The 27,635-nt window shown below is 40.5% G+C and overlaps 1 protein-coding gene across 1 annotated transcript in view; it reads left to right on the forward strand.

Moving 5' to 3' along the window:
* Positions 1–10,595: 10,595 nt before the first annotated feature.
* Positions 10,596–27,635, forward strand: part of adamts18 (ADAM metallopeptidase with thrombospondin type 1 motif, 18) — a 59,239-nt gene continuing 42,199 nt past the window's right edge. Inside the window, exons 1-4 of the mRNA XM_011494105.2 lie at positions 10,596–11,120; positions 11,369–11,441; positions 11,673–11,986; positions 26,906–27,185. Of these exons, the coding sequence (XP_011492407.1) occupies positions 11,019–11,120; positions 11,369–11,441; positions 11,673–11,986; positions 26,906–27,185 (769 nt within the window). The 5' untranslated portion in view covers positions 10,596–11,018. The remainder of the gene's footprint in view (positions 11,121–11,368; positions 11,442–11,672; positions 11,987–26,905; positions 27,186–27,635) is intronic.

Genomic DNA, 27,635 nt, shown 5'->3' on the forward strand with positions numbered 1-27,635 from the left:
TGAATCCAGTTATGATTTTGAATTTAATTTTGTTTCTGTATTTGATGCGCGCTCTTTCGGCTTCTCCCATCAGGGGTCGCCACAGCGAACAAGTCGCATGGTAAACTTGGCAATGTTTTACGCCGGATGCCCTTCCTGACGCAACCTTCTCAAACCGGGCTTGGAACCGGCACAGGGGTAGAGAAGGGAACAGGGAGCGGCCCAGAGTCGAACCCTGGTTTCACGGACGGAAGGCGCCGCAAACCAGCACGAGCTAAACCGGCTCTTGTTTCTGTATTTGATGCCATGCGTATATACCGGAGACATCTGACAGCAGGAATGTGTGACTTTGAATGTTGTTTGCGATACCTGCTAGTGATGTGTACTGGAATAAAAGATGTTCTGGAGGGAATGTGTCCGCTTTGGTCGAACTGTCAGCTGGAAGGAGCACTGCAGGAGTGGAGGGTAAGTTTAATGTTCGTCCTGAGGAAATGAGAACCTGTATGGTTTGGATGTTAGCCATCTGGTTTGAAAAGATTTTGTCTGTTATAAAATGTGGTGAAATTGTCAATGTAGTGGATATTTAGGGAATGGCAGTATCTTTTTTATCAGATATGGAGCTGACGGATTCGGGAGAATTTTGTGTTTGTAATGGGGTGAAGGAAGTGGTCCAGATATGATGCATTGTAAGCTTAACTGTTGGATGTGCTAAATGAGGTGTATGAAGTCCTTTTTCAAAGTCTCAGACTGCTGGAACTTAATTTCATTGGTACTTGCATGGATTATGATGGTTGAGGCAGAGGGGTGTTTACTGCTGAGATGATCGTAGATGTTCTTAACTGATGCTCCTGAGATGGAGTGTGTGTGTGTGGCACCACTTGATGCTGACGCGTCGGACAATGGAGTCTCCCAGGATGAGAGGCGTGTCTGGAGGCAGTGGTCAGGCTCATTCGAAGCGAGGCAGCAGTGGAAGTCGCTACTCCAATCAGAACCCTGATCGTAGCCGGGGAGGGGAAGACGGGAGGCGCCGTCGGGACATGTACGGCACCAGCAGTGGGAGATGAGACAGCTGGATGTCCACGCTGACATAACCCTGGTCCGGAGGGGTTTTGTGGGTTCGTTGGCAGATCAGCGGGGCCCGGATCTTCAGCCAGCGGGGCATGGCGGTTGGAGAGCGCCAATTTAGCAGGATCTGGTTTCGGCCCATAACTTCTCCGGCTGCTGACAGCTGGGGTGTAGAGCTGAGAGCCGGGTCCCTAGAACCAGCTCAGATCTTAGCCTTTGAATGGTGACTTCAAGTTTGCAATGATCCGAGTTGCAGTCTCCACAAACAGGAGCTCTACAATCTCAGTTAGGAGACGCGTCAGCCATCTTTCTTCCGATCTGGGTCCTGCCAGGATGAGAACTATTTCCCTCACGATTTTCCTCTTTTGCAGGTTCGGGTATCGTGGTGATCTTCTGAGAGCTCCACGTAAATTTCCACTCTTGTTAGTCAAAACAAAAACCACATGCATGCAATGTTGGCAGAAAAAAAAAAGGAGTAAAGCAAGATGGAAAGAAGTTGCCATGGGTTTAGTCTCAGGTGTTTTCCATACCATTTACAGATCATCGTCCGAGTCATCCCCTCACACCTACCGTGCTCCCCTTAGACCTGCCCCCAAGTCTTCATGCTGTCTAACCCCGCCAGGTTGGGCTCCACCACCGCCTTTATGGCCATCATCACCTTGTTGTCCTCCAACATCCTCTGGGCGCCTTACTTACAGTCCAGCATTCTCCTCCATATTGGCCAGGTTAAGTGCCACATTTGGATCGCCTCTAGCCTGCTTGATCATGGTGGTCAATACCAGTATGTCCTCCTTTGATCGTAAGCCGTCCAGGTCAGGTCCTTCGCCCCAGGATAGTACTCTGTTTGTCTCAATCCGCTGGGCAACCATTGCTTCCATTAAATGATCCTCCTTCGCTCCCTGGTAGTTCCGGAGGTTGTTGTTGTTGGCTGTAGCAATTAGCAGTTTCCTTGCATACCCACACAACATGGCAGTAAAGAGTAGCACAGACTGGGCCCAGATCTCTCCGGAAGCCATAATACACCTGCCAATCACAGCCCACAGAGCAGCATCTTATTGTTTGGGGTAAACCGTCATGACCAAATGCCATGGGAAGTCATTGCAGTCACATGGCTTGTGACTTTTTTAAAATCATTTTATTTTTGGTGGCCCTAATCTCGTATATTTATGAGAAAGGAAATTTACTACTCCAATCTCGTAGAATTACTTTAATTTTTTTGGTGTGCCCTTAATACTCTGTCAGATTGCAGAAACTGCAGATGGTCAGAGTGGGACTTAAAGAAAACAAAATCTGTCATTCATCCTTGGTCAAACCGGAGTAGTCAGTTTACTTTCTGTTTCCTTTAATCTCTGCTGTGTGTTTGCTGCTGAAGTTATTCCCGTCAAATACGCATTTTGTCATTTTTATTTTATTTTTTCTCACAACCAACTGTTTCATTATTAACATCTTTCTGAATTGTAAAGCCCCTCTGATTTAATTTATTCCTTTTCAGGCTCAGTCATGCCTCTGTTATGCAGCTGTTAGCTCTTTGTGTTTGTTTACTTCTTGTTCTGCTCGCTTTTATATTCAGATTATTTGCTGTTCTGCATTCTCGGGGCCTTGTTTCTCCTCTGATTCCTGGCATCTGCCTGACAGTTGATGAAATTTGTCTTTCATATCCCTGTTGAGGACTCCCACTTCTGGAATGTGCATGTTCTTCACGTGGGAATTTTTTAGTTGTTACGTTTAGGATCAATTTTTGTCTTCTATTTTGATGTTACAAAATGGAAAGAAAATAAGAGGGACAGTCTTAAAAACTTCATCTAAGAAACAGAACAATTTTTGGGGATTTTTGAACATTCAGCATTTTGTAGTTTTTAAGAGAAAATTATTTCTCCTTTCTTATTTTTTCAACTCTTTTTTTTTTTTGTCTATTTTTTTAAAACTGCTGATTTAATAAATTTTTAAAAATGTAGAACAGTTAATATTGATTCATTTATAACAAAAGAGAAGTGGATAATTTTTTGAATAGGTAACTTCATCAAGCTTAAAATCTTTTTTTCAAATATTTCAGTCTGAGAATTATGATTAACATTTTTATATTTTCCATTCATTACTTTTTTCTGATTAGGTTTCGTCTCAACGCCACTATTCTGTCACTTTTTGTCATGTTTTACCTTTTTTATTTTAATTTGCTAGGCTATTTTCTTCAATTTATTTCTGAAATATCTTGATTTTTGATTAACTTTCAGCATTTGATTTTATTTTACTTTTCTTTGGTGTGAAATAAAATTGAAATCCCAGCAACTTAATTATTTCTGCTTCAAAGCTAAAATTAAACATTTTTTTTCATTTTGTTCAAGAAGAACGGATTATACTAAAGGTCATTTGGCATTTTATCGTCTTTGATTAAAAAGCAAGGTTTCTGTTATTGAAAATCACATTTCATGGTTGAAATGGTGAAAAACGGCACAATGATTAGATGAAAAGATGAACAAAACATTAAACTTTTGCAGAGAACCAAAATTTGAAACAGGACCTCATTGCTTTGACGTAAATATGCCTAAAATCACATCAGCATGCAAAACAAAAGTGATAGCAGGCCGAACTCTACTACTCTACTTCTAAGGAAAAACTTAGAAAAGGCTCTCAAAAACACTTTTAAGAGATTGCATGACAATCTGGATGTTGGAAGTTTACTGAGATGTTGCTGATTTGCAACCTCAGTTGACAAACTAAACCATGAAGAGGAGAAAAATGCCCTTAGGATATTTCAAATTCCACTTCATTGGGCATAAAAATATCACACCTTCATTTGGTAAATGGTAAATGGCGTATACTTATATAGCGCCTTTCTTCCTACAAGGACAAAGCGCTTTACAGTCACAGACCCATTCACCCAGTCACACACACATTCACTCACACATTCACACACACACACCTTCATTTGGTTTTGTATGCTTTCACTTACAGGAGCAAACAATGGACTGAAATGGAACAAAACGGATGAATTTACACAAGGAAACAAAAGATTCAACAACAAACTAAAACTTCTCTGGTCCTCTGACTTTTATAACGAAATAATGTTGTAGTTGAAGATTAGCACTTTCTTCACTCCACCACGTGGTTGTTGCACTGGAATCACAGGATGATGTATCGAACGGACCAGACTCCATGTTTGAGCCAGATGGACAAACAAATGTACATACTGTTATGTAGAGCACAATCCAGTGTTTAGAATTTGATGCGTAGCACTAATCTGGCAAAAAAAAAAAAAAAATGGCACCAGGATGCCCCCCAGGTGAAATGCTAGGGGCATGTCCAAATAAAAGGAGGCCCCCGAGGCAGACCCCGGATATGCTGTGGAATTGATATATGGCTTCTGGCTCGGAAACACCTCATTGTCCAAGATGGAAAGAAGACAGTCTGGGCATCCTTGTTGTTGTTGGCTTCACACTCTGAACTTGGATAATTGAAGTTGATAAATGAAGTTTTAGTGGTTTATTTTTACACTTTTCAAAGTGGGCGCACTCTAAAATGTGTCTACATCGTATAAGACGATGTGTAAAATAGATCAAATGTTTTGCCTCTGCTGTGCTCCATGTGGGCAGATTTCTTGAAGTTGCAGAATTTCACACGGACAAACTCCTGCCAGGAAGTACATTTTTGAATGAGGTATGACGGCATTTGCAGACCTTCTCCCATGTTCATGTTTCAGAGGGTCTTTACATGCAGCAGCCATAAACCTCAGACATTCTCTTCTCATTGATTTTTTTCCCTCCTTTTGTCTTTTCAATTGCGCACGGTTCAAATATGCTTGAACAAATGAGCCGTCACCGCTGCAGATATGATCCACGCAGCAGCGCTTTCTCTCATATAACCGATATCACAGATGTTGTTTCAGAACCCTGGATGGAACATCTGCCCATTTCACCTCTTTGATGCCGGTGGGGGGTAGAGACAACTGCCAGAAAGTCAGACATGAGAAGAGCAACACAAAAAAGATGAAGCTCTCAATAAGTCGGACAGGAAATACACGCTCAGCGGCGCACAACAGCTGGATGCAAGCAACACTGCATCTGTAACTGTATTTGCAGTGTTTTTTTTCTTCTTTTTTTCTTTTTTGAGGGGGCAGACATTTTCAAAAGACTTTCAGCTTTTGTAGATGTTTGACCAAAGTGTGTTTATTTCTGTCCACATGCAAAAGGAGATCCCACAGAGCCAGAGAGGAGGCTGCCACTGTGGTAACCACCAATATGGTTAAAAAAAAAAATCTGCAGAAAGAAATGGTCCAAATTATATGACCTGAAATCAGGACCAGATACAGCCAAAATGATGCGAGAGGACAGAAAAGGGCTGACTTTTGTTGGAGTCCACACTGGAAAAAGCAAAGCTGCCTCACAGGCCAAACAAGCCAACAAAGCAAAAGAAAAACGTGAGAAAAAAGACCAAGTTCCTGGAGTCCGTTTCTCTAAAGGTCTAAATAACACGTTTGATGTTTCTGTAAATAAAAACTTCATTCGATTTGAAACAGAATCTACTGTCTTGATGAGAACTGCACTGAAATAAGCTGATGTACATCCAAGAACAAATGTGCTCAGAAAAAAACATCTACAAAGACAGCATAACATAACATAACACCAAAAACTACTGAGCATGCAATTTAAAAAATACATGAGAATACATCGTAAACGAACATCTGAAGAGACAGTTTAAAAGTTACATACTGTAAATTTATGTTGCATTACAATCATGCTTAAAACTTGAAAACAAAACATGAACTGAAGACTTAAGGTGTTTTTCTTACACCGTTTACAGATGGAGGCCTGCAAGTGTGATTGCATCCTCTGAAAATTTGTCAAAACTTCAGTGGAAGAGATTTTTTTTGTGAACTTGTGAGGATCAAACTGAGAAGGAACTAGAGATGAGGATGATTTCTTGTCTGTTTCTGTTTGTCTCGTCTGTTTTTTAAAAACTTTGTCACACATGACACTGTCAAATTTCAACGACTTTAATTGGAGTACAGAGAGTACAAGTGGAAATTAGCTAACTTGTTATAACCTGCAACAAAACAAATTTTTTGGAGCGCTCTGTGGTCTACAGTAGGTTGTTTCCTTGACAATTGACTGTACATTAGAAAAAGACTAGAGGTCTGGACCCTGAGGCTCCTAACCACATGCAGCTCTTGTCCCTCCATTGTGGCTCTTTGGTTTTAGGAAAAATGATAACAAAAGAACTTGTATGTGCTGCTGTCCGACGTAAGGACGTTAAGTTGTTGTATAAAGAAAGAATTGACACATTTATAAATTAATTATTGTAAATATTTAAAAGCTAGATTTTAAAAATGGATGGCTTGATGGCCACAAAAAATGTGTTCTTTCAAATTAAGTGGAACTATGTGGCTCTTTCTGTGTTATGATCAGAAAGAAACTGGACCAAATGGCTCTTAAAGGCAGCTGGGTAGCTCAGTTGGTAAGGTAGAAGGCTGCCACGCAGGAATCCAGGGTTCGATTTAAAATAATGGTCCTGGGGGCAGTTACCATTTCAAAGGCAAGCAATTGACATCACCCAATGGGGGTCCTTGGGAAAGACCCTCAACACTACTGCCTCCTGAGCGCAGTTCAGCTGCAGCTCACTGCTCCCCCAGGGGATGGGTCAAAAATGTCCCCATTGTGGAATAAATAAAGTATCAATTGTTATTATTAATAATAATCAATTTTTTTATGATATTTTCCTGTAGTGCAAGTTATTCAAGTTAGAAAATGGCCAATTAGATGCCTCAAAAGTAGGTGGTGCCTGTTGGCCCCCAGGTTTAAAACGTTTCAGATTTCCTTTAGCCCAGTTTCAGCAAGCTCATTCCTGATTGGCTAGAGTGGTTACCATAGAAACAATGACTTGACAGAATTTCCACCCAAAGCAACTGCTGCAATATGAAAAAGATCCTGTGCCCTAAAAAATGGGAGGCAGGCCCACTAAACCAAACAAGGTACAGGAGGGTATGACGGAACGGAACGTAAGTCATACATGTAATGAATTAACCAGGAACGTGTACAGGAAGAGTATGAGGTGGTGATCTAAAAGCCAAGACAGCGAACACAAAGGAAGTTAACAAACATCCTTTGAGACATTCAGTTTCAGACTGAAAGGCTGCTGGTGGACAACCGGCTACACATTATGATGGAGTCACACTGTAGAGAGAAGCACATGTTGGACATGTATGACTGTAAAGTGATTCAGAGGAAGGAAGATAAGAAAGAGTGAAGGGACATAAACCAGATATAGATGATGAAGACCACATGGGTGATAACAGGGCCCTTGGAGCCATTCTTTTCTTTTTTTTTTTTTTTTAATCTTTTACCCTGAACCAGAATCAAGGATAAAACCAGTGCCATGATGGCGAGATTCATATGTTTCTGCCTAATCTGAGTTACAATATCAGTCCTGCAGAGATGTGATTAAAATATGCATGATTATGCATGATAAAAAGTTCATTCTAACTCTTAACTGAATGTGTGTATATCTATATAGCATGAGAATGTGCATGTATGCCGTCTGTTCTTTCTGACGTGTCTTCAGCTTGTCATTGGGTTTCTTTCCTCTGCTTTCACTCACACCGTGCTCCCAGAACAGAGGACTCGAGGGATGGATCTCGTCTCAGTGTGGTCTCTAAATCTTCAAATCTATTTCTATCCCTGGCCAGAAAACCCAAATGCTTATATTTCCAGCTGCAATTGGATATGTTGCATTGCTGTTGGGTAACAAACATCAGGACTGGCTTGACAGGCACTGGTAACTCTAAAACCCAACCGGGGCAGAGCCTTCGTAAGAAAGGAAGAGACTGTTAAAGGCTTTAGACAGTTGGTTTAGAGTCCCATAAATAAGCACACTGTCTGTCAGCACAGTGGCACAGCGCATTGAGCTGTGGTGTGCCAATGGATAATACTTTTCAGGTTGTGGTCGTAAAAACATCTGTAGCCACCAGGCATCTGTACGGGAGAAGCAGATAAAGTCTGAAGCAGCAGAGAAAGAGCATTCAAGGGCAGAAACAAGTTCAGCTGCACTTTAAAACTCATCTTTCTAAATTCTCCCGCTTTTTACTGATGTGCATCTGGAAACTGGTTGGATCTGAAAGAGGTGGACAACCACAATATCAATGCTTAGCAGTTTTCTGACTTTTCATTTTTACCATGGCTAACTGTGCTGTGATCTATCATACTGTGCAGGTTTCAGAGCAAACATGCTTTAAAGTGCAGAATTTTTCCAGCAGTCAAGTGATAAACTTCAGGTGACCAAAAGTAAATCTTTTTTTGGTGCTTTTGCTGGTCGCTTTCCTCTTGTGTTCATCTTTAAACACCTGTAACCCACCGTAGTAGGAGAGAAAAATCTTCATCCTGCCAACATTTCCTAACTGAGGCATCACAACTGATTTGATTGACTCAGACACTGAATGTTTGGGACCGGGGGAAACAGCATCACTTTCTTACTAAAGCTGGTTTGACATCAGTAGGAAGAAACGGTAAGCACAGTCATTTGTTTGAAATAAAGAATGGGGAAAAACTCCAATGAAAATTGTGTTTTGGGGTTTCTAACATCTTCTTGTTGCATTTTTCTCATGATAGTGGACTGATCATGGGAAGAAAATTAAGCTCAAAATTGCCTTTCCGAGTCTTACTTTAACCCTTGTGCTATCCTAGGCACTTTAACATTGGGAGTTGGGTCATCTAGACCCACTAGACAGTGCGCTGAACCTTTTTTCTTTAATGATTTGTGATCTTCACTGGTGTCCATGGATTACATGAAATCCTCTCCACCTTTATCCACCTTTGTCATGGTAGGGAGAACACGTCAATAGTCATCTTGACCCCATAGGATAGAACAAGGGTTAATCAAACCGTTGTGAATTAGAAGCGGACAAAAAACCAAACAGTGACATAGGTGCTACAATCGGCGAGCCACAAGCTCCCCGCTTGTTTTTTTTGTTTGCTTTTTGTTCCTGAACATTAAAGCTTTTAAAGCTTCAACTGTCAGAAGGCCTGGTTTACTGCAGAGCAATGGAATAAAAATGTTACATTAAATTAACATAATATTTATATTTATTGATTCAATCTTCCATTACAGCGAAACTTGATCTAATCATAATTTTGGCAAAATAGTATGTTCACAAGAGAAAGTGGTTAGAAAAGGTCCCCTTACAGAATAATTTTAAGGAAACTGACTTTAAAACATGATTAGTCTGTTCTGAAAAATCAAAAATGACTAACCTGAAATGATAAAATATGGTTATAAAATAGTCTTCAACATGTTTTTTTCTTCTTCTAGGGAAACAGTTATCATAAACATGTTCACATTTTGAAAGACTATTGACAATAAAGATTTATTTCAAAAAGCAAAGGAATCTGCGCTGCCATCTAGTGTTTGGGAGGGTTATTACATGGCCATTTTAGCTGCAAGTATCAATGCAAATACTATAAAAACACTAATTCAATAACAGAGGGAAAAATTCATAAATTAAATAAAAAGAGGTTTCACATTCTGCCTGATTATTGCTAAATTTGATTTTTAATATTTTATATTTAATTTCTTTCTCTAAGATGAAAACATAAGAATGAAAAAAAAACCTTGCAAAAACATTTATTGCTTGAAGTAAAAATGTCCGAGCTGGATTTGAACGCAGCAACCGCGGTGAAGTTAGTTTCAGATTGATTATTCTACAGACATTCAGCGCGGATTCCCAGTGGTGTCTCTTAGGGACCGTCAACAAATTAACAAGTACATGATGTGGCGAAAATTCAGATCAAACCCAAAATGATTTGCAAAAGAAATTTTTTAGGTAAAACATTTTCCTCATGTTGTTTTTAATCAACTTCTGTTTGGGTCATGTGGTTTGGGAGCTATTAAAAAAAAATCCAGAATTCATATGCGAGCTGCTGGAATTTTAATATAAAATTCATATAAAATTTGTATCATGTATAATTGCAGAATAAAGTGGTGTGTCTGATGTTAATGTCAATGCCACAATTCGGGACACAGTTGGACTCATTGAGTCACATAGTTTGGAAGTTATTGAAAAGAAATGCCAGAATTCATATGCAAACCTCTATAATTTTAATATAAAACTTCATATAAAATTTGTATCATGTTTGATGGCAAAACAAAATGGCATGTCTGATGTTGGGATGCCAGTGACTTTTCAGCACACATTTCATATCGTTGGGTCACGTGATTCGGGAGCTATTGAAAGACATTGCCAGAATTTGTATGGGAACTTCTGAAATTTTAATGTAAAAATTCAGATAAAATATTCAGCATATATGATTATAAAATAAATTGGTGAATCTATTGTTATGTCGGTGCCATAATTCAGCATAGATTTGGAATCCTATGGTCACGTGGTCTGGGAGCTAGTGGACGAAATACCAGAATAATAACTTAAAGCATTTTTCTTATAAAAACATTGCAAAATAAGATCATTTGAACACAACTCGAGGAAATGTTTCATTGTATTGTATTTCTTTTTGCAAAGCATTTGGATTTTGGTTTGATCTACAATCTTCCCCATACCATGTACTTGTGAATTTGTCGACGGTCCCTAAAACACCGGGGATCCACGCTGAATGTCTGTCGAATATCCTACCTAAAACTAACTTCATCACGGTAACGCAGCGAGCGTAATGCCTCCGGCAGAAGGAGAATCTCTCCTTTTCTCTCGTGTGCGCCAAATGATGCTGCGCGCTGATTGGCTGTGGGCTTCGTGCTCCATCCTGCACGCGCTGACGCAGAGCCGCGACCAGCCACGGCGGGGTGTTCAGTCGGCGCTCCTCCCGGTGATCCCCGGCTCCTCTCCCCGCCGCTGCTCCTCACACGCGCTCATGAGTGGCCGCTCCAGCCCAACGGATCCGAACCAACACACCATGCCAGCCAACTGCATTATGCGCTGTCGCAGGTTATTGCTACTTTTGCGCCCTTTGAGGAGGTAGGCGCAAGCTTGCATCACCATGGATTACCTTTTTCTCCTCATTTGGACTTTACCTGTCCCGCTGGTCGGCTGCACCTCAGTCAGGCTGCTCTCCACCCTCTTGTCCTGGAATATCATCAAGGCATGTTGCACTAAAGTACACAGACTTTCATTGTCAGCTGCTGCACCTGTAGTTTGGCTCAGTGACAAACAAACAGTTGTTTCTTCAGCTTTATTAATCGTCTCTTTACTGTGGTGAACTCAAGTTTCAACACACAGGAGCTCCATTTTATCACCACAGTTTTTCCCACTCCATGCAACCTGTTGCTACCTGTTCAATTATGTTTCTCTCCCCCTCCTCTCCCTTTCTTTCCTTTTTTTTTTTTGCAGACTCTGCACATCTACTGCACACACTCTGTTTTGGCCAGCTCCTCTTTCAGCAGCAGCCACGGATTAAATCATGGTGAGTGCTCCTCTTTTGACATGTGTGGATGCTTTCTTCCAGCTGGCAGCGTTCCATGTCTGCAGACAGAATGGGAGGAAAAATGAGTTGCATGGCAGGGGGAAAGTCTTTGAGTGGGTCAGCTAGGACTGCTTCAAAACCAATGGGGAATGAGTGCTCAAGTGCTGAAAATGTGTGTTTTCATTGCTGTGGGTGCTTTTGAGTGTAAAGTCTTGATGTTTACCTCCACAGACTACATCATTGTGACCCCAGTGGAGGTGGACTCTGACGGTGCATATCTGACACACGACGTAGGCAGGAGAAGCCACCGCAGCAGGAGGTCTCTCTCTTCTTCTTTGCACTACAGTTTCTCTGCCTTTGGGCAGGACTTGCACCTGGACCTGCGTCCGTCCTCCGTGGTCGGTCCCGGGTTCACCGTACAGACTCTTGGCTCAGGCGGCATCTCCACGGTAACTGGAGATGCGGGATTTCGCAACTGCCTGTATCAGGGATTTATCCGCAACTTGTCAGAATCCTCTGCAGCGATATCCACGTGCTCTGGGCTGGTAAGGGTGCTTTCACAATCTCCACTATTGCTTTCATATTTTCTGCAGTACCCCTGCAAAAACCAGTAAGGCTGGTGCATTGACTGTACATAATTACTGGACTGAGTGACCCCCCCCCCCGGCGTTCCGAACAGGAAAGTACCAGCTGGCTCTAAGAAGCCAAAATCCCATAGACTTCTATAGAGAAATAAGCAGCTATAGTCATACTATAAGTCATACTATCGGTCAGAAGAACCATTCTTGATTGGATACCTTTTTAATGTGTTCTATCAAATCCTCTGTTTTTTCCATATTTTTCTGTTGTGCAAGTTCTGAACTGACCAATTAGAGGCCTCAATAAAAGTGGATGGCGCCTGCCACGTTCAGCATTCAGAACGTTTGACAGATTTCATGTAGCCCGCTTTCAAGTGGTAGGGTTGTGGCCTTCCAACAAGCTCACTCCTGATTGATGAGTGGTTGCCATGAAAACGATGACTCAGATCGACACCGACCGATCACTGCTCACTGATGATCTCTTGCTCCAGTATTGCGAAAAAAATGGCAAGTGAATTGACTTAGATTTGTTGGAGCTAGAAGTGGTTTCCATGGGCGACGCCATGCTCACACGGTCCAGTTCTCCGGTACAGTCAATGGTCTGGTGTTGAAACTGAACGGACTAAATCCAGGTTTTAGGTTTAGTCTGTCTAATAAAGCAAGCTTAAGCTAAAATTCTGGTTTACTGTTGGGTCGTGTGGGCTTGAAGAGGCTGAAATGTTGGTTATGATGTTTAGGTCAAAACATTTCTTCTAAATCTTGGAGCCATGTCTGGTTCATATTGGGGTAAATTTGGGAATCCCCACTGTGAGGCACACTTTGGCCAAAAGCTCTTAAGATCTCATGAATGGATTTTTCTTTCTAAACCTCTGAAACTATAATTTTTGGATGATCTAATTACTCGCTCAGACTTGACAGAGCTTGGCCTTATTGATTTACACCAACTGTTCTCACTCCACAAACATGTATTTATTGCCAAAGACCAGAGAGGCTGTAATTATAGGACTCTCCACTTTTATTTGTGGCTGCTGAAGTGTCTAGACCAGAAAACTGACATATTTCTCAACACGTTCCACACCAGCTTGGACCAGATGGACAGAGTAGACCTCCTCAAAAAGCCATTCCTCCATCCATCATCCAGCCACTAGACCTCCTCGTACCTCCTCCTCTTTTGTCCTCTGCTTGCCCTGTCGCGATCTCTTCTTGTTCGCAGCAATTAAAAGCCAGGGTGAAGTTTGAGCCGCCTGACTGCCACTGCTAATCTTTGCATTGTCCCTTTCATTAGGCTCGCTCCGACTCACAATAAAACATCACTGACCCTCTTCTTAAAAGGGACATAATGTGATTGGGTGGTGATTGTATTTGAATAGACTTGCATGAATGTTTTGATCTATTTTTTACCCCGACTGAGCCCTCGCAAGTTTTTTTTTCTTTCCATGTCAGTCTCAAGTGCCACCCTGGGGCCACAGATAGAATGTCTAAGCACAGACTCCAGACTATTGTTTTTACAAGAAGTAAAACCTAAAAGAATATAAAAGAAAAACAACCACATTATTATTATTTTTTTTTGACAAATTGGCTTCAAAGTAATAGGATGGGTGTAAAAAAACATGAAAAAAAGTGAAATATTGGCAGAACTTTTAATTTTAACAACCATTTTTTAACTGTATGATCAGAAGGTTGTTTGCAGTTTTAAAAAAATGTACAATTTCTACTAAGGCTTCATGGTGGCGCAGTACTTGGCGCTCTTGCCTCACAGCAAGTCCTTGCTGAAACATAATCAGATCTTTCTGTGTTGACTTTGCATGTTCTCCCTGTGCATGTGTGGGTTTTTTCAGGGGATTGTGGCCTCCTCCCACCATCCGAAAACATGCTTCATAGGTTAATGAAGGTGTGTATGGTTGTGTTAATGCCCAAACTGGTTACCCGTCCAGGTTGTACCCTGCATTTGCCCATGCGTGGCGAGGATGGGCTCTGGCTGACCCCGAAAGGGACAAAAACGAGTTCAGAAGACGAATGACTTTCCACTGTTTACTAGTGCCACCTACAGTTGGATGAGACTTAAGTTTGAAAAGTTAAAGCAGTATAAATTTTGCGATTTTGGGCAAAAACCGGAAATGGTTCAGCTCACTGATAACATCCTTGCAATGACCATCATGTGTCTGAGTTCCCCAGATAAACCAAATTTATACATTACTACCATATCTGAGTGCCTGATTGGTCAAAGTGTGACCTGGTTTAGCTAGTGATATTTTCAGGTGACACTAGGATCAGATATTTATATGCAGAGAAGAGTTCGGGTAGGTATCTGTCTTTAAAAGTCTCTTCATGGTGTTTTTTACTTGTATTCTGTTCTCATTGAGCCTTAAGGCCTGTTCACACCGGGACGAATTTCGCCGGCGATTTTCGCCGACGTTTAACGCCTCGTGACTAAACAAAGGGCACCAACGAGAGTGTGCACACCGACGCGAAAAAACGCCAGGCGTTAAAGCGTCAAAAAAAAACAACGCCTCGGGTTCGTTTTTTTTTTCGACGCGTCGCGTCGAAATCTACTCGACCAATGAGAACGGCGCTTTTGCTCACGTGTCTGGAGCTTCTGAAGTTACAGTAAAACACAACTTGGGGGCGCTCAAACACAAAACTGCCTTGCTGAGCACACATACCAGCGAAGAAGATAGACGCCAAGTAGCGTCTACACAGCCGCGAAGCAATAATGACGGACATTCTAAAATATCCCCGAACCAAGCACCAGTTGGAGCTACTTGTGCTTGAAATATTCATGTTTTCTTTGTTTGATTCTGACAAGCGCGTAAATACTTGCTCTCTTCTTCTGAGTGAAAAGCGACTTTAAGAAGCGTAAAGTTGCGCAGCGCCACCTTGTGTACAGGAGTATTTCTGTTTTACATTAAGCGCCATCTAATGTCAGGGAATGAAATTGCATGTTCACTCCACTCATCGTCAGCGAAAATCGCCTGGGTGTGAACACAAAAAACGTGGCGAAAAACGCTGGCGAATAACGCCTGGCGAATATTCGTCCCGGTGTGTACGGGCCTTTATGCTTACATTTCTGGGAGACGTTTCTGGTTGTTGTCCTTTCAGGTGGAATTTTCTTAAAGAGCGTAGTATAGTAGAGAAGCAAGTGTTTTTCTTTGTTTTTTCATCTAAGGTCGTTATGGTGCTTGACCTCGGTCCTCCCTGCTCGGGTGCATGGGGGGTTGGAGGGGGTCAACTTAGCAGGTTCTCACTGTGTAGTACTAGTTCAGAACTGCTCACTAGGGAAGTGAATGCAGAACCGGAGTGATTTACAGTTCCCCCTTGTCCTCCCAACCCCCTTCCAGGATAGGATCTTTCTCTGTGAGCTTGACTGGAGATCTTAGCAAATCAAGCTCATTCTGAACTCCCACCCAACCTAAATACCTAAAGTCAGCATATACCACTCGGTCCTGTACAATCGTGTATATAAATAACAAAATGATTCTTCTCATTATAATGCTTATTTATGAAAAGTTGTGTTTATGTTGTTTCCCTGTTGCATACACAACAGGAATTATTAAGCTTTCCAGACAGTCAAAAAGCTGGCCGACATTTTCCTCTTAGATCCACAATGAAGAACCTCAAAGCAGAGAACCAACCATCATCTATTGAATTTTAAATGAATTCCAATGAAAAGTCTATGTAAATGTAAACTCTGATCTGGTAGTGACGTAAGGGTTGCGTACTTTCTAATTCACAGAAGTGCCAACTGTTTGGATCATGGAAAAAAAATAATAATTGCGGTTTGTGCCCGACTGGAATTCAACGACACAAAGTCTTTCGTATATCGGACTAGAACTGTGAAAGAAAAAGCCTGGTAGGTACATGCGTTTAAACGGCATGTTCTAAAAACATGTTCAACAGCCTCAATTTACTGGGTTCTTGAATGCGTGACACATGCTTGGTACAAACATTAGTTTTTCACTTGAGAGTTGAGTTATTAAAGAGCTGCACCAAACAATTTTGTTTTTCTTGTCGAACAATCAAATTAATTTTTTAACTCATCACATTTACTCCCATTACCACAGGGAGAAAAACAATATAACCGACAAGGTTGTGGATGTATCTGTGATTCACATTTCCTCTAAACTACAGACTTTTTTTCTGTATGGTATTGTGTGAATATTGCATCAAGGTCAAGCTAAATTTAGGACAAACTTTTATGTAGGCTTTTCATTCTGTGAGAATTTAATTTTTCATATTTAGTCCCACCAGTAATCATTATTTCCAGCCATCAGGAAGTTTCCTTATATTCAGACTTTCTTACCTGTGAAAAGCTAATTGAAGAAGGTTGTAGAAATCTACATTTTTAAGACAAACTTGTGCAAACTTGTTAAAAATGACCGATGGACGCACTGCAACTCACCCAAGGAAAATGGACACATTTTACAAATGTTTTAACACATTGTGGCGTTTGGTTATAGTACGCTTTGTGGCCTTGGTTATAGTCGGAATATGACTCTCTCTAGCGTTTTGTTTAGGCTACATGAGTGCAAATGTAAAGCCACAGAACATTTTGAACAAAGATGGATGTGTTAGCTTAATTAATCCATTATCAGAAAACTACTGTTACCGGATAAAGGATATGGAATTGTCTTGTCTACATGCTTTGGTAGCTTTAATTACACCAAAGAAACCTGCAAAAACCTGTTTCAGACTCACTGTTTGGGTTTGTTGGGTCACCATTATCAGCACCCCAAACCCCATCCCCCCTGTCAGAGCTGTTTTTGCACACTGAGGTGGTGAAACTGTCGTTAGAGGCCTCATCATTTCAAGCAGCTCAGATCAAACCGGCTGTCTGATAGCCGTCGTTGACATGGTGCCGCATGTTGTAGCAACTAGCAGTGAATCCTGTAAGTGGAGGGCTCTGTGGGGGCTTCCTGTGGTGAAAAGAAGGGGCCTGCCCTTTTCCCAAGCATTAATGATGTTTAAGTGTAATGCCCTTTGAGGTTGTAGAACCAGCGTGCCAATGCAGCAATCGTCTTTTGTCTTTTGCATCCGAAGATATTTCATGTCAAACTTCAATTTGTTATATTTTAGAATATTTATTCCTGGTATCCACTTATCTTCCAAATAAATGGAATGTTCAATTCATCATAAAATTCAAATACGAGTGTGTTTATATAAGCAACATAAGGAGAAGTTATGCCCCCAGAGGCTGTCTGTTTTCAAATTCATCTTGAAGATATTTCCTTTGGTTGTAGCTTATAAAGATAACTGGGCAGTATATAATATTTAAGGAAATAAATAGTACTCTTTGTAGCTAGGAATTAAGACTGTGTGATTTGTAGGTGTTTAGCGCTGTGCTTTAATCCCTCACACGTTTGCAGGACTAAAAGGACTCCTGAATGACTGATTTCTTGAAGGCTCTTGGGTCATTTGTACCTGTCCATTTCTAAAGAAGTCCAACAAATCAGAGTATCTCCCCACAACAGTATGGTTGGCCATAATTCAGCAGCAGTGCCTAGAGGGATCCTGAGTTTTTCCCTGGTGGTCTGAATCCTGACATTGATGCAGTGCCCTATGTTAGATGCCAGCAGGAGTCTGGGGTCAGGCTCTCAGTGAGGGTGTGCGGTGGGATGTGTATAAAAGGCAGAGAAAAACCTGTCAGTGTTTTTGTATGTGTGCTTCTATGTCCCTTTCCCTTGGCAAAGTCTTTCTCACACAAGATTAATGGTTGGTGTTGAAATGTTCAAGTGGATGTTGTACCTTCTACAAATAGAGTCCATATATCAAATATTGTTGCTAGGGCACTCTATTGACGGGTGCTGTTGTTAAATGGTTAGTTTTAAAAAGCAACTTGGTTGATGTTTCAAGTGTTTCTGGGCCGTGTTATCAGGGTTTCAGTAGGTGCCAACATGAGTGGACCCAACTTTTTACATGAGAGATATCACTGCATTATACAAATACTTCTACCTAAACCATCTGGCAGATTATTTACAGTTGGTGTGATGTTAGATATCTTGTTCAAGACTGTCAAGGTTGGGAGTTGAAGATTTGATTGGCAAGTGGCTGTTTAAACTACTGATGCACAGCCAAACGCATATGCTGGTTTCGCATTGGACACGGTAACTTGTGTTTCAGGGCTTCCCATCGTTTGATCCAGAACATCTATTGCTTGGCTTGTCTTCCAGTTGTCTCAACCCTACTTCCTGCAAAGACCAGGTTTGTTCAGTCAATCAAATCTTGAATTACCTGATCCAGTCAGCGATGGCTGGAAAACTTGAGGACTGGGCTTTACCAGACCTGACATTTAAGTATCGTTTCAAACTTCAATGGAACAGTGGTGAGTTAAAAAAGCAAAATTATAAGAAAACCTGGTTAAGGTGAATTTTCATCAGAATGGCACTAAAATGGTTTTGTATAAATGACTCCTGACCAAATTTAGTGTGAACAGACACCTCTATTATTGTCAACGATGAATTAAAATTTTGTTTGATAGATGGACAACCTTTACAATTAAGTTTTATTTCTCATATGTTGCTTGCTTGAGATATTTTATACAAATTTTGGAAACCCTTACCAATACGGATCCTACTTTAGAAACACGTTTTCCAAAACATATGTTCATAATTCAACCCTGCCTCTGAAGGCCTGTTCACACCGGGACGAATTTCGCCGGCGATTTTCGCCGACGTTTAACGCCTCGTGATTAAACAAAGGGCACCAATGTGAGTGTGCACACCGATGTGAAAAAACGCCACGCGTCAAAGCATCAATTTTTAAAAAAACGCCTCGGCTTCGTTTTTTTGGTTTGATGCGCAGCGTCGAAAACTATACGACCAATGAGAATGGCGCTTTTGCACACGTGTCTGGAGCTTCTGAAGTTACAGTAAAACACAACTTGGGGGCGCTCAAACACAAACCTGCCTTTCTGAGCACATATACCAGCGAAGAAGATAGACGCCAAGTAGCGTCTACACTGCCGCGAAGAAATAATGACGGACATTCTAAAATATCCCCGAACCAAGCACCAGTTGGAGCAACTGGTGCTTGAAATATTCATGTTTTCTTTGTTTGATTCTGACAAGCGCGTAAATACTTGCTCTCTTCTTCTGAGTGAAAAGCGACTTTAAGAAGCGTAAGGTCGCGTAGCGCCACCTTGTGTACAGGAGTATTTCTGTTTTACATTAAGCGCCATCTAATGTCAGGAAATGAAATTGCATGTTCGCTCGGCTCATCGTCAGCGAAAATCGCCTGGGTGTGAACACAAAAAACGAGGCGAAAAACGCTGGCGAATAACGCCTGGCGAATATTCGTCCCGGTGTGTACGGGCCTTAATAGTCTGTTGCAGAGATATTAACAATTTTTCTGTTGCTTAGATCTGTGTCAACATGGTTGTTGGTCATATTACCTTTCATCTTTGGTTTTGTCCTTCATTTTTTCTTATTGTGTGACTTCTATGTGTTAGATCACTTTTTGTCTGAGGAAGGTGAATTGTGATTACCAAAGAGATTAATGGCACAAAACTACTGCTTTCTTAGAAATGGGCAAACCGAGTAAAAATGCATCAAATTCCAGATGACTAATCATGCTAAGCTGTTGGCAAACAATTTGAAGTCAATCTAAACAACAATTTCTTGTCATTTACATGGCAGCAGAGGACAGTAAAAATGCCAGAACTCACTTGTGACCTCGTTAGATGGCAGGTTTGTTTCCATCTGTATGGACTAGTGCTGGTGAGGTCGTCTTGAAACATGCTGGGTGAAAGAATGGGACCAAAATTAACAACTCCAAATGACAAAAGACTCAACAGCCTTTTTTTTTGGTATTGTGCTCTGTAGACCTGCTCAGAGTCAACGGGTGACTCTACATGACACAAGACCACAGCACTGATGACATTCAGTCACTCAGAGTCATTAGGGTGTTATAAACCAGTATTACACTGCTAAAACTGGAATTAAATGATCTCTGCAATTAAAAAATATCACAGCAACCATCACATCCAGCAGTGATAGTGGGATAGGGTGGGGCTTCATCCGTTCATAAAATCTTGGGTTCTACAAAAAAATAAAATTTTAAACGCCATCATGTCTCTGCATGAATGGATTATAAACAAAGAAGGGTTTTGGTCTTATTGAAGTCTGACTAATCGTTCTTTATGATCCTTAATTGCTGTTCATGCTAGAAAATCCTCCAATGTGGCGGATTTTAAACAATCTGAAGTGGAATGGAAAAACCTTTTTGCATGTGATAGAACTTATTGTCAATTATCACAAACACTTGATTGCAGTGGTTGCACCATAGAGTGACACAACCAGTTATTAGGTTTAAGAAGGAATTTCTGTTTCATATGGAATCAAGCAGCTTAGGCAGGCCTTTTCATATAGTAAGTCAAAGCACCATTTAAAAGCTGCAATTAGGTCTTTAATTAGGTTATTTTTGTTAAACATTAAAACTTGTTTAATGATCTAAATTATAAATAAAGACATCTCTATTAGAGTAATGATGAAGGTCCTTCTAAATTTCAGCAGGCCTGTTATTTCTGTAGGAATGCTTCTTTGTGGTAGCGGTGTGGAAGTAGTCTTTGGAAGCTAAAGAAAGAAAAGCTCCTTGTTCTGCCCTGTCATTGACGCTTGGCTCCTTTCTTTATTCTTTCCTAGGTTCCAAAGTCAACATCTCTCCTTTACCCAATTCATATCCCATTTACAGACACATAATTGACATAAGCAAACTGTAATTACTTGGTCTATGATTCCATTGAGTGTGGTGGATACTTGGAGGTTTGGTCCTGCATGGGATTTTTTTTCTCTCCCTTCACCGAAAGCTGTGCTCATGTGGTCTCTGTTGAGCTGCAGTGCAGATGTGTTTTAGAGCTTGAGGCTTCTCACTGCTCAACCCCAGTCTTTAACATGTAAGCACTTACTCATTTGTCTTGTAAGATCACAGTAGGAAACCTTGAAGCAGACCTCACAACTAATCGCATTTCTAAGGGGACAACGCTATAAAATGAGGTGAGAAAAAGGAAAAATAAAACATACTCACATATTTATATGTGTTGTTTAGATTTTATTTTTGTAAAATACAGATTTTTAACCGTCTGTGTAAGAGTCAATGGCTTCCTAGAGTTAAAAATGGAGTTATGGGAGGAAGTTGTGTTTAGAAAAGAGTTCATCCCTTTAATCTTGCCAAGTCTTAAACATGTTAAAGTAAAAACATAACCAAAGGTCTTTTCTATTGATATTAAAGCTTGACTATCTCTAGTCTTTGAGGTGGGCGCCTGCAAGACTATGCAGCCCACTTGTCTTTTAATTATGAATCGTATAGAGCAGCACCTAAGTGGAGATGTATGCAGTGCCAGAAAGTCTTGGACCACCCACCCACCCCTCCATCCTTTATGTATGCTTTAAAGACGGCTGATCTTCCTGTAATTATTTTAAATGGATATGACTGTGATGATTCTCTTAAGAACTTTAACTTTGTTTCTTACCATTTTCAAAAAAAAAATCACTTTTTGATTTTAATTTTACTTGAAACAGTTGGCAAGAAGGACATAAAGTGAGATGACGACCTAAAATCACCACCAGAAGAGCTGTCTGACCAAGTTGTGGTCCAGAAGTGTGAGAGGATCTTTGAAGATTATTGAAATTGAAATGCAAAAAACATCTACATATTAAAATCTCAGACCTAAAGGGCTGCATGATGGTGTAGTGGTCAGCCACCTCACCTCACAGCAGGAAGTTCCTGGTTCAAATCCCAGCTGGATTCTTTGCATGTCCTCCTCTTTCATGCATGGGTTTTCTCCAGGGAGTCCAGCTTCCTCCCACAGTCCAAAACATGCTTCATAGGTTCATTGGTGATTCTAAATTGCCCCAGGTCTTGTGTGAGTGTGTTACTGTGCATCAGACATGGTGACCTGTTCAGGGTGTACGCCGCCTTCACCCAACAGTCGCTGGATTGACTCCAGCACTCCCATGACCCTGAAAGGGATGCAGCAGATTCAGAAGATGAATGCATGGATGGAAAATTCAAGTATTTAATCTATTTGTTTAAAGAGTTTGCTTCACCTTTGATGTAATATTTGTCTTTCCAGCAGATCTGGTATAATTGTTACAGCTTAAAATAATAACTTATTCAAATCAGTACTTGTATCCCCCACTTTTTCACCTTTCTTCCTTTTACTCCCCCCCCCCCCACACACACACACATACACATTCTTTCCCTCTCCCTCCCCACACACACTAAATGTAACACATAAATAAATAAAAAAAAAATACAACAAACGGGGGTTAATACAAATCTACACTCTGGCTTCTAAAGTTCTATAACCTCTTTTTGTGATAGTAAAACCTGTCCAACACAAAAGGCTTTCAGCTCTAATCTGTTTGCTCAGATGTTGGACAGAACAAGTGGGGAAATAAAAAAATAGAAGAAAAAAAACAGATAAAGAGTTTGCTTGGTTATTGTTTATGAGTTACTTTGCAAAGGTTGACAGTGCAAAACTGAACCTAATCATGAGATTTGACTTGAAGCAATTCAAAAGTTGTTTATTGCTGTTCATTCCAGAAATATTCAAAAATAAAACAAACTAATGACCCTATTCCTAAACATTCATCTCTTTTGTTTCTTAGATATTTAAAGGTGAACTCGTTGATGTTTGTTTTCTGCAGCAGAACATTGATCCCAAGTTCTCTTGAGGTCATATAATGAGCAATTTTGATCTTTCCACCTATTCATCATTGAAAACTCATCAAACGGAGAAAGTTTAAATTGTCAAATAGACATTAAAGATGATTAGAGCTTTGCTTAAAAGTAATTATTAAAATGCACCCAACATGTTACCTGCTTTAACTGAAGAACTATTGAAATCAATGTGCTCCAGCATCTTTTGATCAGCTCATAGTTTACGCTCGGCCTGTTGGTTCTTTGGGCTGCTTGTTTACTCCCATGACATCTGTGCACATTTCTGAACAGACCCACTGAGCCGGTGCAGTTTAAACAGCCTGACATGACATCAGGCATCACGGTTTTGCAAAACTTGCTGACAAAAGAAGTTCTATCCATTTCAAACTCTCGAAAAGAACACAATGAACATCCGTGCAGATTGAATTAATTTCCTGTCATTACTCTCACCGACATCTGTTAACTGGTGGGAAAGAAGGCGGAGAGCTTGCTGCAGCTTCAGAGATGTTAGTCAATGAAGTAGCTTCAGAAAGCTTCATAGTTATGTTACTGGAAGGTGGTGGTTGGCAGATATGAATGTAATTACACCTTTGCTGGATGGGAATCTAGATCCTCTGATGAAAGAGAATAAAAAATAGGATATAGTCTCATTTTGAGGTTAAAATGATTCCATCAGTCATTTATGATAATCTCTTAATAAAAGGTTAGCTGAGTAAGGGGAAAAAAAGAGATGAAATTACCCTTCAGCTTCACTTATTGACTACATAAAGACAAGATGAGCTGTCAAAACTTTGCTGACTTTCTCAAACCCTCTTTTGAATTCCAGTTCAAACTGCTGACAGCACAGGAAGCTCTCGCTAGTCTTTGGACCACGTGGATCTCAGATGTCAAAATAAAACAACTTGATGTAAAACTTTCATGTTAGGAGATTGATGGACGGAGCAGCTGATTCTTGGAGCCCTGAAAGATGTGCTTGCAGCTGGTGAAGTTGGATGCGTGAATGAGTGACTTAATGGATGGATGAGTCTTATGATGGCAGTCTGCCATATATCCAGGCCCTGTTTTGACAACAAAAGCCTCACCATGGCTTCCCTTTTGTCCTGACTCTGTTTATTTTGTCATGTGCTTGTCTGGGGGTGGGGATTGGGTCGGTTCAACTGTAGCAGGGTGCAGTCGCACACATACGTGTGCTCTTGTACGTATGTGCATGTGCAGGAGATGATGCACAAATTCAGAGAAGTAGGTCAGAGGTCACTGGGTCAGTGTGTAAATGTTTTATCAAGCTTGGTGCCTCTTGATTGCACAGCTATTTTGTGAGCTTTTGATGAGCTGTGAAGTGAATGAGGGAGAACGTTGGTGGTCAGATGGAATTTTTCAGCTTCAGCAGCTCAGACTCTTGGATCTAGACAGAGTTCAGGGGCACCTGGCTGGAATGGGTCGTCAAAACAGCAATGGACTCGGTCATGTTGGTTTTTTCAATTCAGAGTATAGGGGGATTGGGTCACCTTGGGTCGACGCAAATCATAATGAAGTCTGGTTTCCAGTGAGCGGTCTGGTCCAATTCAATTTAGAATCGTCTGGGCAGTTCAGGTGAGCGCTCCCACTGCACAAGAATGTGCAGATCATTAACCATGTAAAGGCTCTAAACTGCCTCATATTACAAAAGAGATGCTCTCCTCGAGAACATTTCAGTTTGGCCACTAGGTGGAGCTCATGCTATAGCGTAACACTTTATGCCAGAAGATTTTAACAAAAATGGTGCTTTAGACCACAACTGTTTACTTTTAAAACAATGTTTTCTTGAAAGAGTTTGGAAAATTCCTCCCTGTGAGTATATAAAGCTGTTCATTAAGTCATGCAATGTATGCTTAGGTCGAACAAACGTTAGCATTAGCCGTCGGGAGATTCCATTATACGTTAGCATCACCAGAAAAAGAAAAACAGAAAAGATCGATCTCTACTTATATGGATCGATTATTCATTTATTAAGCTTGGATCAACTCAGATCGACAAATCGATTTTATCAACCCAGCCCTATTTTTAACACGTTCTTGTGGCATTGTTCTCATGGTGGAGGACATTCAGTTGCATCTCTAACTATTTCTTTATTCAAATAGTTAATCAGGAGAAGATGAAAAAAAGGCCATTGGAGAAAGATCGTACTTGTTTCGTAAAAGGCCGTTGGGTAAGCCACAAGCTCCCTGCTCCGCATCATTGTGATTGATCCACTTGCAGACAGTTAGATCCATGAACGTTTTTGTTTTTCTCATCTCAGCTGACATCTGGATCAAAACTGCACTAGCTCCAAAATTGCTCCACATTTTTGTTACACTGGTAATTTTAGGTTAGGGGTGGATGACGGGAAGTTGATTTTGGCTAAAAACTGCATAATCTTAATTAAAAGACCACTGGGAACACTTTTAGAATAGGTAAAAAGATGATCAAAGTGGTCCTTTAACTGTGTTTTTGAAGGAGCCGTACAAATAATGATACAACTTTTTTTCATTAAAGCAAAACTGTTGATTAGACAATAAAAACAACATTTGAGATAGCTTCCTTAATGCTTTCCCAGCTTGTATGAGTTATGTTGATTTGTGTGATAAAGATCATTAAACCACATTCTCTCTCCCAGTTCTCTTAATTCTTTTTCAAAATGTGTAAACCAGTAACCAGTTGGAGAAAAGGAAATTGTGAAGTAAATATGCATAGAATTTTTTATTTGGAATACCATTAAACAAGTAAAAAGTTAGCGGCACGTGTTGCACAAATTCACAAATAAGAAATTTAAGGTTTGCAAAGATTTTTTTTGACATGTTTGCTCATTTGTTACAAAAAGGTTTGAACATTTGAGTTAATCCCACCTTTGTCATGAGTTTCTGGAGCATCTTAGCATGTCAGGCTCTTATTACATTACAAAGTATTTAGCGGATGCTTTTATCTTTTTACTCATCGGTTTGAAAAAATGATGATAGTACATTTATTGTTATCATTGGGTTTATATCCTGGTTTGGGGGACAAATTTTCATACTTTTACAAATTTTGATTTAAATAGTGTCTTGCCAAGAGATTCTTTGGGATTCAAACCTCTCACCTATCAATTGAATGGATGCTCAATTTACTTGTGTCTTAATTTGGTTTTGTAAGTCATAGACGTTTCAAATTTGTTACACGTCTTCTGAATTGGAAACTGAATTGAAAAGATGTTTAAGATTTTTTTTGGTAACAATTCTGTTTTATTTATACGGAAAATCACCAATTTAATGGCTTTAAGATTTCAGGGAAGACTTGCAAAACCCTTAAAACTTCCTCAGAAATGTTTTCTCTTAAAGTAAACGGGAAGACAAAAATAAAGATTTGAGCTCAAAATGGTTTAGAAACATGACAATAGTTGCCTCCTCACTTATGATTGTCCCGACATTCAAAGTACCAAATGATGATGTGAAACATTCCATCCATACAGCGTATTTTTTTTAAAACCACCTGTAAAAAAAAAAGTGTCTGACAGCAGACAGCTGTCCACTCAGAGCTGACAGGTTTTGATGAAGGACGGTGAAACTGAAACAGCTGTTTCCAAACACCCAGGCTCATTCTGTCACTTTTCCCCCTTCCAGATTTACCACACCTATCCTAAGCCTCAGACTCCATCCTGATCTGAGGCAGATGTTTCAGATGTTTTGAGTTCTGTTTAGGGGGAGGACATACAATCCTGCATAAAATTAAAGGAATGTTCCAACAGTGCTTTTTTAAAGCTCTTGTAAATCTTTTCTTTTTTTTGGTGGTAGGTTTCATTTGGCTTGTCTAAGTACATTTTAGTTAGTTTTTATTCCTGTTGCATGGTCACTTTCCTTCTGCACTCACTTTTAAGACTCATCACCGTGGCCTTTTTGTGCATGTTTCTCCATTGTTTTTTGAGTGATCTATTTCTGTAGATCTAGCCCAAAGAACCCATGGGGTCCAAATTTAGCTGCAGTTTTTTTTTGAAAATTGTATTTATATTTATTTGCTTTTTGGGTGTCAATACATGCAGTATTAATAATAATAATAATAATGATAATAATAATGATAATAATAATAACTGTCTAACTCCAAAAGACCAGAAAATTGTTCTAGACTAATTTAGCTGTTGTGTTTCAGCTTCTGTCAGAGAGCTTATTTTATTTTTAATTTGTATTTCACCTGATAATTCAATAACATGTTAAGTATAATATGTGCGTTTGTGTCTGTTTCCAGTCAGGTCTGATTCGTGTTTCTCAGGAGGACTATTTGCTTGCGCCGCTACCCCAACATTTAGCCGAGCAGCACAACTACAGCGCCCCCGCTGGTCATCACCCACACGTGGTCTACAGGCGTTCAGCAGATCACATTGTTCACAGGAAGACCAGAAGCTCATCTGGAAGCAGTTCCTCCAGATCGGACGATTCGTACCTTCACCATCTTCAGCGGCAGCAGAGTTTTGGATCCCAACCCGGAAAACTGCAGAGGCGACACTTCTGCGGGCGCCGCAAGCAATGTATGTAAGGGAAACTATATTTATTCCTCATGACTTGATTCGTCTGATGTTGGGTGTAAATGAGTGAAATCAAGGTGAACATAAGCTGAGAGATGGAAGTAAAAGGTAAAAAAAAAACAGTCCATCCTTCTGTTTAGTGCAGGGGCGTCCAGCGCCCGGCCGAAAGGATCTAAATCAGGTGTTCAACCAAAAAAAGAGACACAGGCATATGGTATAGATTTTGTTTTTAAATTACCCCCAGACCCTGCAGACTGTGCAAGGGGCCTGCTAGTGCTGTTCACGTGCAGCCTGACTATTACACATTGCAGTTTGTATGGACTTCCTACTCCACACACTGTGCGTGCAGTATACCCACGTGGTCAGTAAGGAGCCAGTACCCGCAACTAATAATGACTAGAGTGTGGCCTAAAGACACCATACGACAGCATCACCCGTACCTCATGCATATGT

Source organism: Oryzias latipes, chromosome 3 (assembly GCF_053564925.1).
Source record: "Oryzias latipes strain Hd-rR chromosome 3, Olatipes_Hd-rR_3.1".
Lineage (NCBI taxonomy): Eukaryota > Metazoa > Chordata > Actinopteri > Beloniformes > Adrianichthyidae > Oryzias > Oryzias latipes.